Here is a 13,936-nt window from a genome sequence, read left to right as displayed (position 1 = left end):
ATAATTAAGATGGGCTGCCTTTAAACAAAGTCCCGAAACCGATGAGGAGCAGAGGATGGTATGAATGCACTGTTAACGGACACAAACGTTTTCCACCTGATCTGTGCCCGGCACCGGGCGTTCCGAGATCGAGAATCACAAGGGGAGACAGACTCGTGAACGGGGCAGACGGCGCTCTTCCCTCGTGGGACGAAGCTGACGAGAGTGAACATGAGAGCCACCGCGGGTCCTCGGTGACACCGCAGCTCAGGCCGTGGCCACGGGAGGGGAAGCCGGGCTCACTGCAGGGTTAACGCACAGACCCGACGAGACGCACACTCTTCTCTTCACTCAAACCCTGCTCGTCCGCCGACTCACCCGCAAGAGAGGCCGATGGAAAGAATTCTGGCAGATTAACTGTAACGAGTCTCTTTTGAGGCTTTAAAGTTGGGAATTCAAAGTGGTAGAAAGTGGGGTGTCTGTGGCCCTTTGCTCCTTGTTGCCAAGAGGGCATGCGATGGATGAACACAGCCATGGCTCTTGTGTCTCCCGGACAGTGAGGCCCCGGCCAGCACCCCATGTGCAGGGGTGGGAGACAACGCGGGACAGGTAAGCGAGCCTGGTCTCACACGGATCGACCCAGGAATCTGGGGACTCGGCGGGCCTGAGACCCGTGTGGGTCTGTCCCCACCTACCCTGCAGCTTCCCGGGGCAGGGAGACCAGAAAGTATGGGGTCACTGACTTGGATGAAGCATGTCCCCCAAAAGGCACACAGTGGTCCTGACCCCCAGCCCTTTGAAGGTGCATAATTACATCCATTTACATGTGGGGGAAGTCTGTCTTGGGGCAGCCCTCAGCCTCGGCCTCCGCGTCAGGAGCAACCCCACCCTGCACCCCCATGTGCTCTTGCCCTGTGGACAACGCCCAGGGCTTACGTTTGTCACACGGCTCTGGTCAGGCTCCAAGTCCCCCACTCGCGCGCTGGGAGGCGAGCATCATTCTGTGGCCGGACGCTGGCCTGTGCAGGGGTCCAGCCTCCACCTGGCAAGTCCCCACGTCGCCCCGGAGTGTTGGCGGCACAGGGTCCGGGATGAAGGCGAGGGGGCCAAGCTGGTGTTCACGTCATTCCTCGAACACTGATGGCCTGGGAGTGTGTGATGGTGCGTGTTGCGTTTATTCAACACGTGCTCAGTGATACGTAACACATGTTGTCTGTTGACACTAAGACCACTTGTGTTTCCTGGAACTGGCCAGAAAAGAAACATATTTGAAGAAAAGCGGACACAAGTCACCTGGAAACAGGCCCTGGAAATCCAGCAAGGGGTTCCAGGTTTCTGGCAGAAGGAGACATGAGGGCAGAACCCCTTCCTCACCGACGGTGGCTCGCCCACGCGCACCAGTGCGCCGGGCCTGGGAGCCCAGGCTCTGACTCAGGGCTGGGCAGCCAGTGCTGCCCCAGTGGGTCAGCGTCGAGGGTCGTGGGGTCATGACCCAAGGCCTCGCATGCTCTCTGAGGGTGAGCCGTCTAGTTGGAAAACAGTCCACGCAGGTGCACAGACCCAGCCCTGCCCTGGTCACCTCCATCCCACCCGCTCCCGTCCCACAGCAGGCCAGGTCCTACTCTGGGTGGAGGGGGCCAGTGTCCTCGGGAGGCTCTGACCCCATGTCTGACGAGGCGCAGCAGCCCCGTGTGCTGTGAGCCAGTGATGACTCCACGGGGCACCCCGGCCGTGCCCTGGCCGTGGTCCCGCTGGCTTCCCTCCTGCTCAAGAGGAGCACTTGGCACAGAGCTTGAACGGGAGTAAGCCATCGGCCGGGAGGGACTGGACCAGCATCGCTGTGCGCGGGGTCTCCCGCACAGCCTCGTGGTCACACTGTGCAGCGTGGTCACAAAGGGGCCGACCGTCTGCCAAGCTGACCTCAGAGGACATGCACTGGCCAGGAGAAAGCGGGTACTCAGGGAGAGGCATGGCACAACAGGGACACGGCTGACAGGGTACGGGGGGTTCTCGTATTCTCTTGCCCACAGTGCAGGGAGCGTGCGGGTGCCTCCAGGGTGAGGACCAGAGCGGGCGACGGGGAGGATGGGGACATTGCCTGACCTCTATGTGGTTTGTGCAGATATCAACGAGTGTGAAGACGTGACACCCCCTCCCTGCCATCCGTCGGCCCGGTGTAGGAACACCAAGGGCAGCTTCAGGTGCGAGTGCACAGACCCCTACGTGCTGGGGGAGGACGGAGCGACGTGTGTAGGTGAGTGCGCACTCCTCGTGCTTCCTGAGCGGGGAGGGGAGGGCAGGTCTGCGGTCCACCCTACAGATGGCAGCAGGGTCATCCCAGCTGCACTGCGCCTGTGACCATGAGCATCCTGCTGCCATCGTGTATGGATGCAAGTGACAGGGCCACGTGTGTCCCGCCTCTGTCACGCATGGATGTGAGTGATGGGGCCACCTGTGTCCTGCAGCCGTCATGCGTGGATGCGAGTGACGGGGCCATGTGTGTCCTGCAGCCGTCATGCGTGGATGCAGGTGACGGGGCCACGTGTGTCCTGCAGCCATCATGCGTGGATGCAAGTGACAGGGCCACGTGTGTCCTGCAGCCGTCATGCGTGGATGCAGGTGACGGGGCCATGTGTGTCCTGCTGCTGTCATGCGTGGATGTGAGTGATGGGGCCACGTGTGTCCTGCAGCCATCATGCGTGGATGCAAGTGACAGGGCCACGTGTGTCCCGCTGCTGTCATGTGTGGATGCAAGTGACTGGGCCACGTGTGTCCCACCGCCATCATGCGTGGATGTGAGTGACGGGGCGGCACCGGTATGTGATTGTTGGTGGCCTGCTGTGTGTGCCCCTGGCCGTGGGCTGTACCCTGTGTCCTCCTCACAAGCTTTCCCTCTGCCCCTGTCCATGGTGCCTACTCCTGGGGAAGCCTCTGGCCTTATTCACAGTTTTCCTCTGTTTGAACATTTGTTCTCCATGGATCTGATACCAGAACACTCTTGGTCACAGAAAACTACAAAAACAGCAGCTCTCGCTTTCAGGGTTTTCAGGAAAATGTCTAAAACCACCGTCTGAAGGCCGCCTGGTCAGGTGCCCATGCCGCACACACACCCAGAAAGGGGGTCAGGGCTGTTCCAGGCCGGGGATCGCAGGTCTGGGTCCTGCAGGGTGAGCCGAGGGCCCGGGGTCAGCAGTCCCGTGTCTCCCCGGGAAGACTTTCTGTGCTTCGTAACACCTACTTCTGCAAAGCGGAGGGCGCCCCTGCGATGCCTTCCTTGTGGACGTTTACTCCAGACCCCATCCCCACCCCATGAATGATCTTGGTCCCAGAAAGGTGAGATTTTGTGCAGGGCGCACCCTGAAGCCGCACAGGTTCAGTAGAGGCTGAGGCGTTGTTTCAGGAAACAGTGACTCTTACTGGGGTCCTTGCACGTGGTCACCCCGTCCTGGGTGGGTCAGGGCATGGCGCAGCCGTCTGTCTGCTGGAGGCATCACCAGCTTGTGTCCCGTTGCCCGGCTCCCCGTCCCTGTGACCACGACCACTGGGGTCACAATGTTCTGGAGGCCGGGCTTTTGAGACTCCGAGTAATTCCAGGGCGGCCGGCCCCCTTTGCAAGCTTGTGTGGGTGCGTTTGCGCACAGCTGTTCGCGGCAAACACACGTGCGGGCCCCCCCCATCAGGTGAGGTAAAAGGAGACCCATTGCAGCCAGGAAGTGCAGCCTGGGAACAGTGTCGGAGACGAACCCGGGCCCAGCTGGCTCTGGTTTTCTTTGGTTTTGAGTCTTGGGACAAAGGCTCTGCGTTCTGTTGCTCGGTTGGGGTCACAGCACCGCACACCCGGCTGGACCACACAGCAGACCTGTCGTCCTGGTCCTGGGGCTAAGTCTGAGGTCCAGGCATGGGCAGCGCTGTTCCTCTCGAGGCCCCTCTCCCGTGTCCTCACCTGGTCGTCCTTTCTCATAGGACGCCAGTCACTGAGATGGGCGCCCAGCCTTGTGACCTCATTTGACCCCAGTTACCTCCTCAGGCCCATCTCTGTACAGCCACAGGGAGGCTGGGTGGACATCAGGCCGGCGGGGCGGAGCGAGGGGAGGGTCAATCCAGGCACCAGACAGGCGCAGGCTGAGCCGGCTTGGGCGTCGTGTAGTCCGCCAAGGGGTCCCCACTCCCACTCTGTCCACCCTCCGGGGCAGGGGCAGCTCTCTGAACGGCACACACCTGCCATCCGGGATCTGGCTCAATGCAGGCAACAGGCCACAGACCACGGTGGGCGTGTCTGTGAAGTCCGCTCTTTATCGTTTTGGAAGAATCAGTGCAAGGCAAGTCTCTCTTGGGTGTCCTCTCTGCCCGCACTCTGGACGACGCCCGGCAGCCGTGCTCGCCATGGGGCCTCTTTTATGCCGGCTGACAGTACTTAACCTTTTATTTGAAAGTGGATTTCCCTGCCTCCTGTATTTCTGCTTGGCCCATAGTGACCCCAGCACACCTGGAGCAGGCACGTGTATAGGCATGGGACTTGCACCCACACAGAGGAGTCCATGATGCACGGAGATCCCAAAGCCCTCTTTTCGCGGGCAGGCACATCCTCGGCAGGTGGTGGGACCCAGGACGGGGCTGGAGAAGCCGCCTGTTCTATCCCTGCTTTCTTGGTTGAGGAGGTCGAGGTCGGGTGTGGCACAGGCACTCCCAGGTTCCATCACTGAAACCCCACATGTCCCAGGCCTCTCCAGGCAGCCTCCTTCCTTGGCCTCACCTCCGTCCAGCCATGGCCCCTTCTGGTCTGTACCTGCCAACCCTGCTCATTTCTTCCAGTCGAGCCTATAGCTGGGACACCTGCTGTGTTTTGTCCCCCACGGCTTCCCCACAGGGCTCTGACCATTGCCCAGACAGGTGCCCCAGACAAAGTTTACCCTCTACCCACTTCTGCAAAAAGCAGGGTTGCCAAGGGCACGAGCTCATGGTGTCACATGGCACCTCCAACCACCTTTGGCCCCTCTCTAAGCCCAGCAGAGGCAGGCCAGGTACCCAACACCTCTGCACGGGGCTTGCTCGTCTCTCCTGGCCAGTCCTCGAGGGAGGGCCTGTGGCCTGAGAAAGGGCAGGCACCCTGTGCTCTCCCCCAGCTCTCCCATACCTCACGTTCAGGAGAGCGCGTCTGCTGAAATGGCTGCTTTGGGCAGGGCGGGCTGGGGCTTGCAGGGCACGTTGGCAGCAGCCCTTGGCGGGGGCTCACTAACTTACTCCTTCTCCCCAGACTCTGGGAGGCTCCCGAAGGCGTCCTTGGTCTCCATCGCGTTGGGCGCCCTGCTGGTTGGCGGCCTGGCAGGTCTCACCTGGACGGTGATTTGCAGGTGGTAAGTCCTCCCTCTGAAGCTGGCACGGGGGTGTCTGCTCCCCCGTGGGCAAGACTGGTACGTTTCAGAGGCCAGTGCGATGCTTCGTGCCCTAAGCCCCTGCAGCCCCAGAGCAAGTTTGCACGAAGCCCTAGATTAGACTCCCGGCTCTGTGTTATGCTGTAAGGAATGAAGGGGGACAGTGGCCTGCACGCTTTGGGGTGTCAGCTGACTGTGGATGGAGACTCTGGGGCAGGGATGCTTGGTAACTCCACTGGTTGCATGAGATGCTCTCATTAGAAGCAGAGATTCTCACAGAGTTTTCTAGGAGAATGAAGGTCATCCCTGGATAAAAAACCAGTTCTTCAGCTGTACCTCCCAGGGCAGACTCCTGGAAATTGGGAACTTGAAAGTTGGACTTTTATGTTAAAAATGGCAGCACAGAGTATCTCTGCGGCCAACGGGTCCGCACACCTGCTGCCACTTCCTGAGCAGCGGCTCTGAGGAATCAAGCTGAGAGTCTTGCTGAATTTTCTCGTGGACATAAAATACAAGAAGCCATTGCTGGTCTTGTCTGGCCAGGGCACCCCCACCCTGCCGCGGAGCGTCTGCCGTGACACTTCTGCTGCCGCCCCACGGAGCTCCGCGGCTCCCTTTCCCTCTGCCACGCCTGCTCCCCGGCCACCTCCCACAGTCCCATCCCCCCGTCCCCCCATCCCTCTGCAATAGTGGTGCTGCTGTGTGCCAGACCTCAGCCCTGGTGGTCAGGTCTTACCACTGGGAGGTCACTGTCGCGTTCCAAGGGCGTCCCCAGCCACTGCCCACTGCAGCTTGGCTCCTATCCGAGTACCTGGGGGGTAGCGTCCCCGGACCCGTGATGGCGCCGCTCTGCCTACCCGCACGCCGTGTCTCGATAGTAAAGCCAGCACCCGTTTCCTTTAAACTCCAAGACCGCCTCTACCTGCACTTCTTTACCTGACACGTGAGTTTACCATCTGTCTGGTAAAGGGTATTTGAATGACACACTTCTAACAGATCCGTAACTTATGGCAGAGCTATGGCCCACACCGGGAGGAATTGCTTCAGACCCAGCAGTGTGTCTCGTGGGCTAGGTGAATCCAGCCATGATGTCATTACACTCTTCTGTCGATCGTGTGAGGTCTTTGTTACAGGCTGAAATGTGTTCCCCAAATTCACAGGTTGAAGACCCGACCTCTGGTACCTTGGCATGTGACCATATTTGGAAGCAGGGTTGTTGGGGGCATAATGAGCTGAGATGAGGTTGTGTGGGAGTAGGTGTCCCCAGTCCGACAGGACTGCTGTCCTCAGGGGCACACACAGAGCGAAGGCCAGCTGAAGATCAGAGCAGAGACCGGGGGCGTGCCTACAGGCCAGGGGTGGCCGGCAAACCCCTGGAAGCTGAGCTCCTCACAGCCTCAGAAGGAACAGCCCTCCCGGACATTATGACCCCACACGCCCACACCGTGGAAGGGGGTAAACAGATTTTCATGGCCAAGCCCGCGGGGCCGTGGTGTCACGTTACTCAAGCCCCAGGAATCACATACAGCAGTGTTGGGGTGTCTGTTTGCAGAATGTGTCACTCGCCCACCCTGATAAGAGCTGGAGTAGATTTGAGACCCAAGTTCTACCCAGGTCTAGGGGTCTGGGCTTGGCCGCCGCGCCCCCGGCCTCCTCCCAGTTTGCTTTGGACCGAGTGTGATTACCCCGTCAGGGCCGTCACCGTCAGGCCCGTCACCGTCCACTGTCATTCTGACAAACCACTGACCAGTCATCACTTACATCCTCTTCAAGGCACCACTGCTGACCTGTCACGGAGATTATGTCTACTAACGTTTAAACAGCGTCTCTAGTTTTAGGTGGCTGGCGGCAGGAAATCGTCCCCGTTTTAGGGATCGCCTGGTCTTAGAAGCTTAGACATTGGCAGTAGTTAAGAGCCGTAGCCGGTCACCAAATGAACAAAGCAGTAAGAACGAGACCGTCGGCACACACTCCCGGGTGCTGCGATCCCGTGGACTGAATGTCCACTCTGTGAAAATCTGACAAGACCACAACTTAGTAGTCACGCGCAACTCTGAGTTTGTAAACGCCTCTGTTAGACATCAGTCACCTTGTCATTATGCAAAGGTTGTGCCTCCAGCCCCCACACACAAGGAAAACAGATGTTGACAGCCATCCGTCAAGCGGATACATTTCCGGGAAATTTGGGAGGGAAGTGTCCACCATACTGGAGCCTTCATACATGCCCCCAAGCACCGCTTTGCTGGTCAGGAAGTGGCAGAGGGGTGCAGAGACGCTCAGAGGGGCATGAACAGGTGTTATTGACTTGCCAGAGTTGCTGGCCCGTGGCCTCTGGGGGGACCAGATGGACAGCACCTAAGTCCCCAGGGAGCTCGAACCTGCAGCCATGCCCAGAAGCGCCCACTCCGGGCTCCAGTTCCGCTCCCCTCCCCTCCCCACAACAAAAGGCCTTTCATCTTGTATTTGAAACTGCTTTGGTTGAGAACTTGAAACTTCCTGGGTTTTGGTCCTCCCAGGGAGAGAGGGAAGCTTGGAAAGGGAGGGAGCTTGTCCTCTGGGATTGAAAGGGCACAGCGCGCAGTCAGAGGGGGCTTTGCGCCATGTGGGCCGACCCGAGGAACTGCTGTCCGCGGTGGCTCTCGCGGGACAGCCCGTTGGTGGGTGCTCACCTGGGCCACTTGCCACTCCGTGTCCACACCGGCAACTCCACGTCCACAATCCACAAACACCCTGGCATCTGGGCACCGTGCCCAGCCCTTCACCGCGAGGCTGCGTGGCTTCATCCAAAAGCACATCCAGCCGGTGTGCATGTGAGTGAGTGTTGCGCTTGGCCGGATGCTGGGACAGCACCGGGGCCCCTCCTCCCTCCTGGCCTCTGCTCTACGGGGCTTCCCAGGGGTGTATGTGTGGAGCCTCCCCACCTCCCTCCAGCCGGGCTGGGGCTCCGAAGCCCCGAGGCCCCCTCTCCATACCTCAGTCCACTCTGCTCTCCAAGGTCTGGGCGCAGGGAACACAGCAAGAACGAGTGCCCAGCCCTGCTCCCCAGAGCTGTCCTTCCAGGAGGCCAGACGCCCTCACACACGGTACCGCAGGAAAGGGCGGCCCCTCAAGGCATGTTTCTACCGTGCCCTGAGTCCGCGAGACGCGGAAGCAACCACAGGAATGATGGGGTGTCCCGCGGTGCACATGGCAGTGTGAGGGGACGCGTCCTGACTGTCCTGCTGAGTCCGTGTCACTTGAGCAACGCTGCCTTCCTCCCGGGATGGACGTTACTCTGCACACTCACACTCAGCTCCTGGTGACGCGCCCATCAACGAGGAGGCTGGGCTTGGACCCGCGTTCGCAGCCTCATGCTTCTCCCGGCACCGCTGGCTCTCTGCGAATTCGCTTCCTGCCTCCCGCCTCCCATCAGCCCCACTCATGGTCTCATCCCCGAGTCCCTGGGGCAGGACCCACGATCCAGCGGCCCTGCTTGCTCCTCACGGGACACACTTGAATTGTAATTCCATGACAAACGTGAAAGAGAATGAAGAAGGAAAAGGCTCTGTTAACAAAATGCTTTGTGTGGTTTTTTCCTGAACGCCTGTTTGTGAGGTCACCTGTCCGGAGCACACACAGCCCTACGAACATCAGGGCGGGGTTGCTGTGTCTCATGTTAGCTGTGGTTGTCCCTGTATCTCGGGACACGCTGCTGAAGGAGCCCCACATCTCCCCACTCCTTGTGTTTTGGAAAGAGTCTGATCAAACTCACGGCAATGACACAGCGGCCTCGCCGCTTGCAAACATCGCCCACGGGCCGAGATGGAAATCGATGTAGAACCCCACCAAATCCCCCAACAGGGGAGAAGCCTCCCTCCCAAATGCACTATGCGGGATTTTCAGGTTTGCTTTCTACAGCAGGATGTCTATTTGCGTGTCTGGGAATTTCTCCGTCTTTGCGGAGAGACAGAGCTGGTGCCCAGGGGAATGGCTGTCCCACGGCAACGTGACCAGACTCCCTCCTGGATTGTCCCGTCCTCCGGGCAGCGGCCATGAAGGAGGCTTTGACCTCCCAGAGCACCGAGGTCCGCTAGGAAATGGGCCACAGCTGTGTCCACGTCACACGGTTGCTGTAAAGACGCCTGACAGTGTGAACAAGGCAGAGCACACAAGGAGCACCGGCTCTGACCGTCATCAGAAGCACGTCCCTGCTGCGGCAGGCGCGAGCGTTCTGTGCACACACGCACATGCACACACGCACGTGCATGTTCCTGTTCCGAGCTGACTGCAGCGAGCCTCTCACGGAAATGACCGTGTGAATGGAAAGCACCCGCTGCCTTGTCTCGATGCCCTCGCCCTCCCGAGCGCCCAGCACCGTGTTACACAGGATGGATCACGGCACTCAGGGCTCCAGGGGAAACGGCAGAAAATCAACAAAAAGACAAAAACCAAAGGATGACCTACTGTGAACTGTGGTCTGATGGATGTTGGGGCAGGCGGTGGCAGGAGGGCGCCTGAGGGGCGGTCGCTGAGGCCCCTCGGGGAGGACGTGAGGCTCAGACAGAGGCTGCCCGGTGCCTGTGCTCGTGAGTCCCAGACGGAAGGGACAGAAATCCAGGGCCCGCTTTCCAGAGAGTGCGGCCCCTTCCAGGAGGATGGTGGCCACGTGCCCGGCTCTGCTGTCCTGCATCTGTGGCAGACACGGGGCACCGACCCCAAGGAGAGCTCGGCGTCACCGCTCACGGCCTCAGGCGGGGGCGGAGGTGGGGGTGAGACGGAGGTTGAACTGCACCCAGGGAGACCTCTCTACTCTGGTCTCCCTGTCCTTCCTCCTGCAACTCGAGCTCCGCTGGTCCTTTCTTCCCCTCCGCCGGCTGTGAAGGTACGTGGTCACCCAAGGTCTTTCTTCTTTCCCACGTGGGCGCATATCGCCGGAACGTCCCCTCTGCGTATGGCGTTCTCCGTGCCCGTGGGTCCCAGCGCGTCCTGTCTGCTTCCATTCCTCCCGTGACATTTCCTGATTTCCCTGTGACTTGCCTGGGGCCCTGGTCGTCTGGGAGGGTGTTGTTCACACCCTGGGACCCCCGGCTTTGTGCGGGTCTGACGAGGAGGAGCCACAGCCCTGACCGGCTCCAGCAGGAGAGGGGCAAAGTGTGCTTCTGAGACGTTCATGGCTCAGGAAACCTACGTCCAGGTGCAGTGTCTGCAGTGAGCCTGGGAAACAGAAGACAGAAAACGGGAGTGGGGGGCTGCCCGCAGTGCACTTTCTCCTCCCAGGGACTGCGAGTTTCCGAATGCATTTCTGCACGGATCAGAAGTATGATCAGATGAGTTTGGCAGGACTGGGGCTGGGAGTGGCTGCTGGGCCGGGCGTTCGTGGGCTGCGGCCGGGGTTCCTGGTGCTGGACCAGCTCTGTGGACTCCTGACGCCACCCCCCATTCGATGGAGGAGAACAGTGCGGGCCGCGCTGCACCTTAAAGCTCTCCTCACAGTAGTAGCGGCCTCCAGCTCCTCCCCTGATGGATCGGGGAGGCACCAGTGTTCCAATGCCCCCTCCGGTCACGGTGGCAACGTGACAACGTGTGTGACGGGCTCTGGGGGGTTCTCCTGAGTCGTGACCACCGTAACCAGGTGTGTGCTTGTCCGCAGGACACACACCGGCCGTAAAGCCTCACTGCACATCGCAGACACAGGTGGAAGAGGCACCTGCCAGCCAGGTCGTGGAACACGCCGGGACACGAGTGTGTCACAGCCTGGTGCCCCTGCTGGGCGTGCAGGGCAGGTGGGTGCATGCCTGAGCAAGCACAGGGTCGCCACAGGTCACGTGTTCCCATTCACACCGGGAGGCCATCACGAAGAGCCTGGTCCCACGACCCTGAGCTGCTGCCTGCTGCTGGTCCTGTCCCTCTGTGCACACACCTGCTGGGCATTTACTGCTCGCGAAAACTGTGTTTATGCAAGAGGATAATTTATGGAAACTTTAACCTGCTTTTTAAAAAGTGTAGACGGGGCGCCTGAGTGGCTCAGTCGTTAAGCGTCTGCCTTCGGCCCAGGGCGTGATCGCAGGGTCCTGGGATCAAGCCCCGCATCGGGCTCCTCCGCAGGGAGCCTGATTCTTCCTCTCCCACTCCCCCTGCTTGTGTTCCCTCTCTCGCTGGCTGTCTCTCTCTCTCTGTCAGGTAAATAAATAAAATCTTAAAAAAAAAAAAAAAAAGAAAACAAAACAGCAAACCAAAAAAATAAAAAATAAATAAAAAGTGTAGACAAATTAGAACAAGTGAGCCAGAGCGAGAGCCATGACAGTGCTTTCCGTTCATACAAACCAGATCGAAACTAACAGCCGAGGGCAGGCGTTCAGCTCATTATTACCCCGGGTCTTGGCCGAAGAAGACAGCCAGAAGCTGAAAGGAAATGTTGACTTCTAAAATACACTTAAAAAAAAAAAAAATGGAATCATTGCAAGTAGAGTTGAGACAACTGGTCTAGACTTGCGTGTTATTATTTTTACTTTGTATGCATGACCATAAGAGATGCAGCGGTAAAGTCAGCGCGTGTCTGCGCGTGTCCAGGATGTAGGCAGTCAGCTGGCCCTGGGATGCTCGCAGTTGGCTGTCCCCGGAGGTGTCCCGCCACAGAGCAGGGTCCGCGTTTGCACCCAGGCGGGGAACCCGAAACACCCCCGTTGGAACGCACATGCGAGGCCCCTTCCAGCCGCCCTGAGATCTGCGTGTCCCTGGGCCCCGGCGGGTGTCCCGTCTGTCCGTGGGCTCAGAGCCACTTCTCTCCTGCAGGACCCGGCCTGTGGATCCCAAATCCTTCTCTGCCAGTAGGAGCCACAGTGGCGCGCGTGGAAGCCGGGCGTGAGCAGGTGCAGCTGCGGGCTGATTCCTGGGAGCGGACGGTCAGGCTCGGGACAGGAACTCCCTTCCCACACGATGAGGGGGAAGACGTTCACTCGGGAAACAACTCTGATGCCGGCATTTCCATCCCGAATAAAGTGTGTCCTGCTCCCCGAGCCAGAGTCACGTGTCCCTCGCATTTGCTTTCACGGGTCGGTGACGGGGTGGACGACGGCGCACCTGCCCGTTGTCGGACGCCGATCGGGACACACTGACCTCATGTTCACTGCCTGACAACAGTTCCTGTTTCCAAAATCGCCGCTGAGGCTGTTTTCTAAATCGAGGCTGATCGAGCATGTGCTGTAGTTACGACCCAGCGCAGGCCCATAAATCCTCGCCCCTCACAGCGACTGGTGCTCCGTGAACCCGCCTGACCCCGTCCGCCCACGGCTGCCTCCACACGCAGCTACACGCTTATGAGCCTCTTCTTCCCACCCGACAAACGGGACACGTTGTTTTCACTGCACTCACGTCTGTCTTCCCTGGTGTCATCCTGCCGCCCCTCCTCTTCCTTCCGCCGCTTTTCCTGCCCTCCCGCCTGCTTCCCTGCATCCTGCATCTCGGCCGCCTCGAAGCCACAGACGCTCCGTGCCTGCGTCCCCTCCCGGCTGCCCTCCTTGCGGACGGCGGTGGAAGGAGGATGGCTCTTGGGGTTTGTGTCGCCCTCAAGGGGACCACGGTAAAATCTCTTAGATCCAGGCCCCGCTCTGGGCACCTGCTGCCTGGCCCCAGCTAACCTAAGCACGCAGGTAACAGCCCGCCGTCCCTCTGAGGCTCCCCAGCCTCAGCGGCGTCAGGGGCTGGAGGTCCCCACAAAGCAGTGACTGTCACGGCCCCAGTTTTCCACACAAAGTGACCGAGCGGCAGGCTGAGTCCCCTGCCCAGGTGGCTGGTCCCTCCCAGCCCCTCCAGGAGATGGGAAGCCTTCCCTCTCGGCAGAACGGCACGTAGACTCACCTGCCCCGGAACGTGGAGACAAGTTCGTGACCGAGAGACCAGCTCAGGCCCGAGCAGCTCTTTTGATGAGCCGGGAGGGAGGACCTGGCCGAGGAAATTGGTGCGTGTTTGTGAAACACGTCTTACTGCTCGTAACCTTCAAACACTGTTGTGTTTCTCACGGGGTGGGTCCCAGATCCTTATTACTGTAAGTATAACTGTAACGACAACGCTTTAACTGCTATCAGAGGCCCCTGGGAAGAGCTCACGGGACCCCTCACCGTGAGGGGCCAATGTCCCTGTCAGATGTTAGGGATGATGGGGAGTCCGAAAACTGTGCAGCTCACGCTCCTGGGCCTGGGACGCGAGGCAGGATTTGCACAGGGAGGACGGGAATGGGGACAGCACTGAAAGACAGTCTTCCTCCGCAGCGCCTCAGGCTCCTACTGGCATTAGCAGCCAGGACGTGGCCAGCGGGTAGGAGTCCCTGAGTTGCCCTTGCTCTGGGATCGCGTTTCTGTCTTTGGTGTCGTGGTTCCCATGTGCCCGGTGTTTGCCTCATAAGCAATGCTGATGACCAGTCAGCCAGATCGAACAGTCCCAGGTTGTCAGGGTCCCAGGATAAGTAAGTATCAACAGGTCACGACCCCAGTGACCCTAAGCTGGGCCTTAATGTGCTCAGACCGTCTTGTCACATGTAGGGAATCCGTACTTTCCGTGAAATCACATTGCTTTGCGGTACGGGTTACTTTGCGAGCGTGATAACGCTG

General features: G+C 59.5%; 1 protein-coding gene across 4 annotated transcripts in view; it reads left to right on the top strand.

Moving 5' to 3' along the window:
- TPO (thyroid peroxidase) overlaps nt 1-12,353 on the top strand; it is a 49,313-nt gene extending 36,960 nt beyond the window's left edge. For 3 of the 4 annotated variants that reach the window (XM_040622873.1, XM_040622872.1, XM_040622870.1), the window contains 3 exons: nt 2,102-2,233; nt 5,234-5,333; nt 10,981-11,390. In XM_040622873.1, coding sequence (XP_040478807.1) covers nt 2,102-2,233; nt 5,234-5,333; nt 10,981-11,299 — 551 coding nt within the window. In that variant the 3' untranslated portion in view covers nt 11,300-11,390. Of the gene's footprint in view, nt 1-2,101; nt 2,234-5,233; nt 5,334-10,980; nt 11,391-12,122 lie in introns of those variants that run through there. The other variant, XM_040622871.1, reaches the window with a different exon arrangement.
- Nucleotides 12,354-13,936: the final 1,583 nt, after the last annotated feature.

This window comes from Ursus maritimus, unplaced genomic scaffold (genome assembly GCF_017311325.1).
Source record: "Ursus maritimus isolate PB19 unplaced genomic scaffold, ASM1731132v1 scaffold_6, whole genome shotgun sequence".
Classification (NCBI taxonomy): domain Eukaryota; kingdom Metazoa; phylum Chordata; class Mammalia; order Carnivora; family Ursidae; genus Ursus; species Ursus maritimus.
Note: the sequence above shows the minus strand (reverse complement) of the source record. Positions and strands in the feature narration are given on the sequence as shown.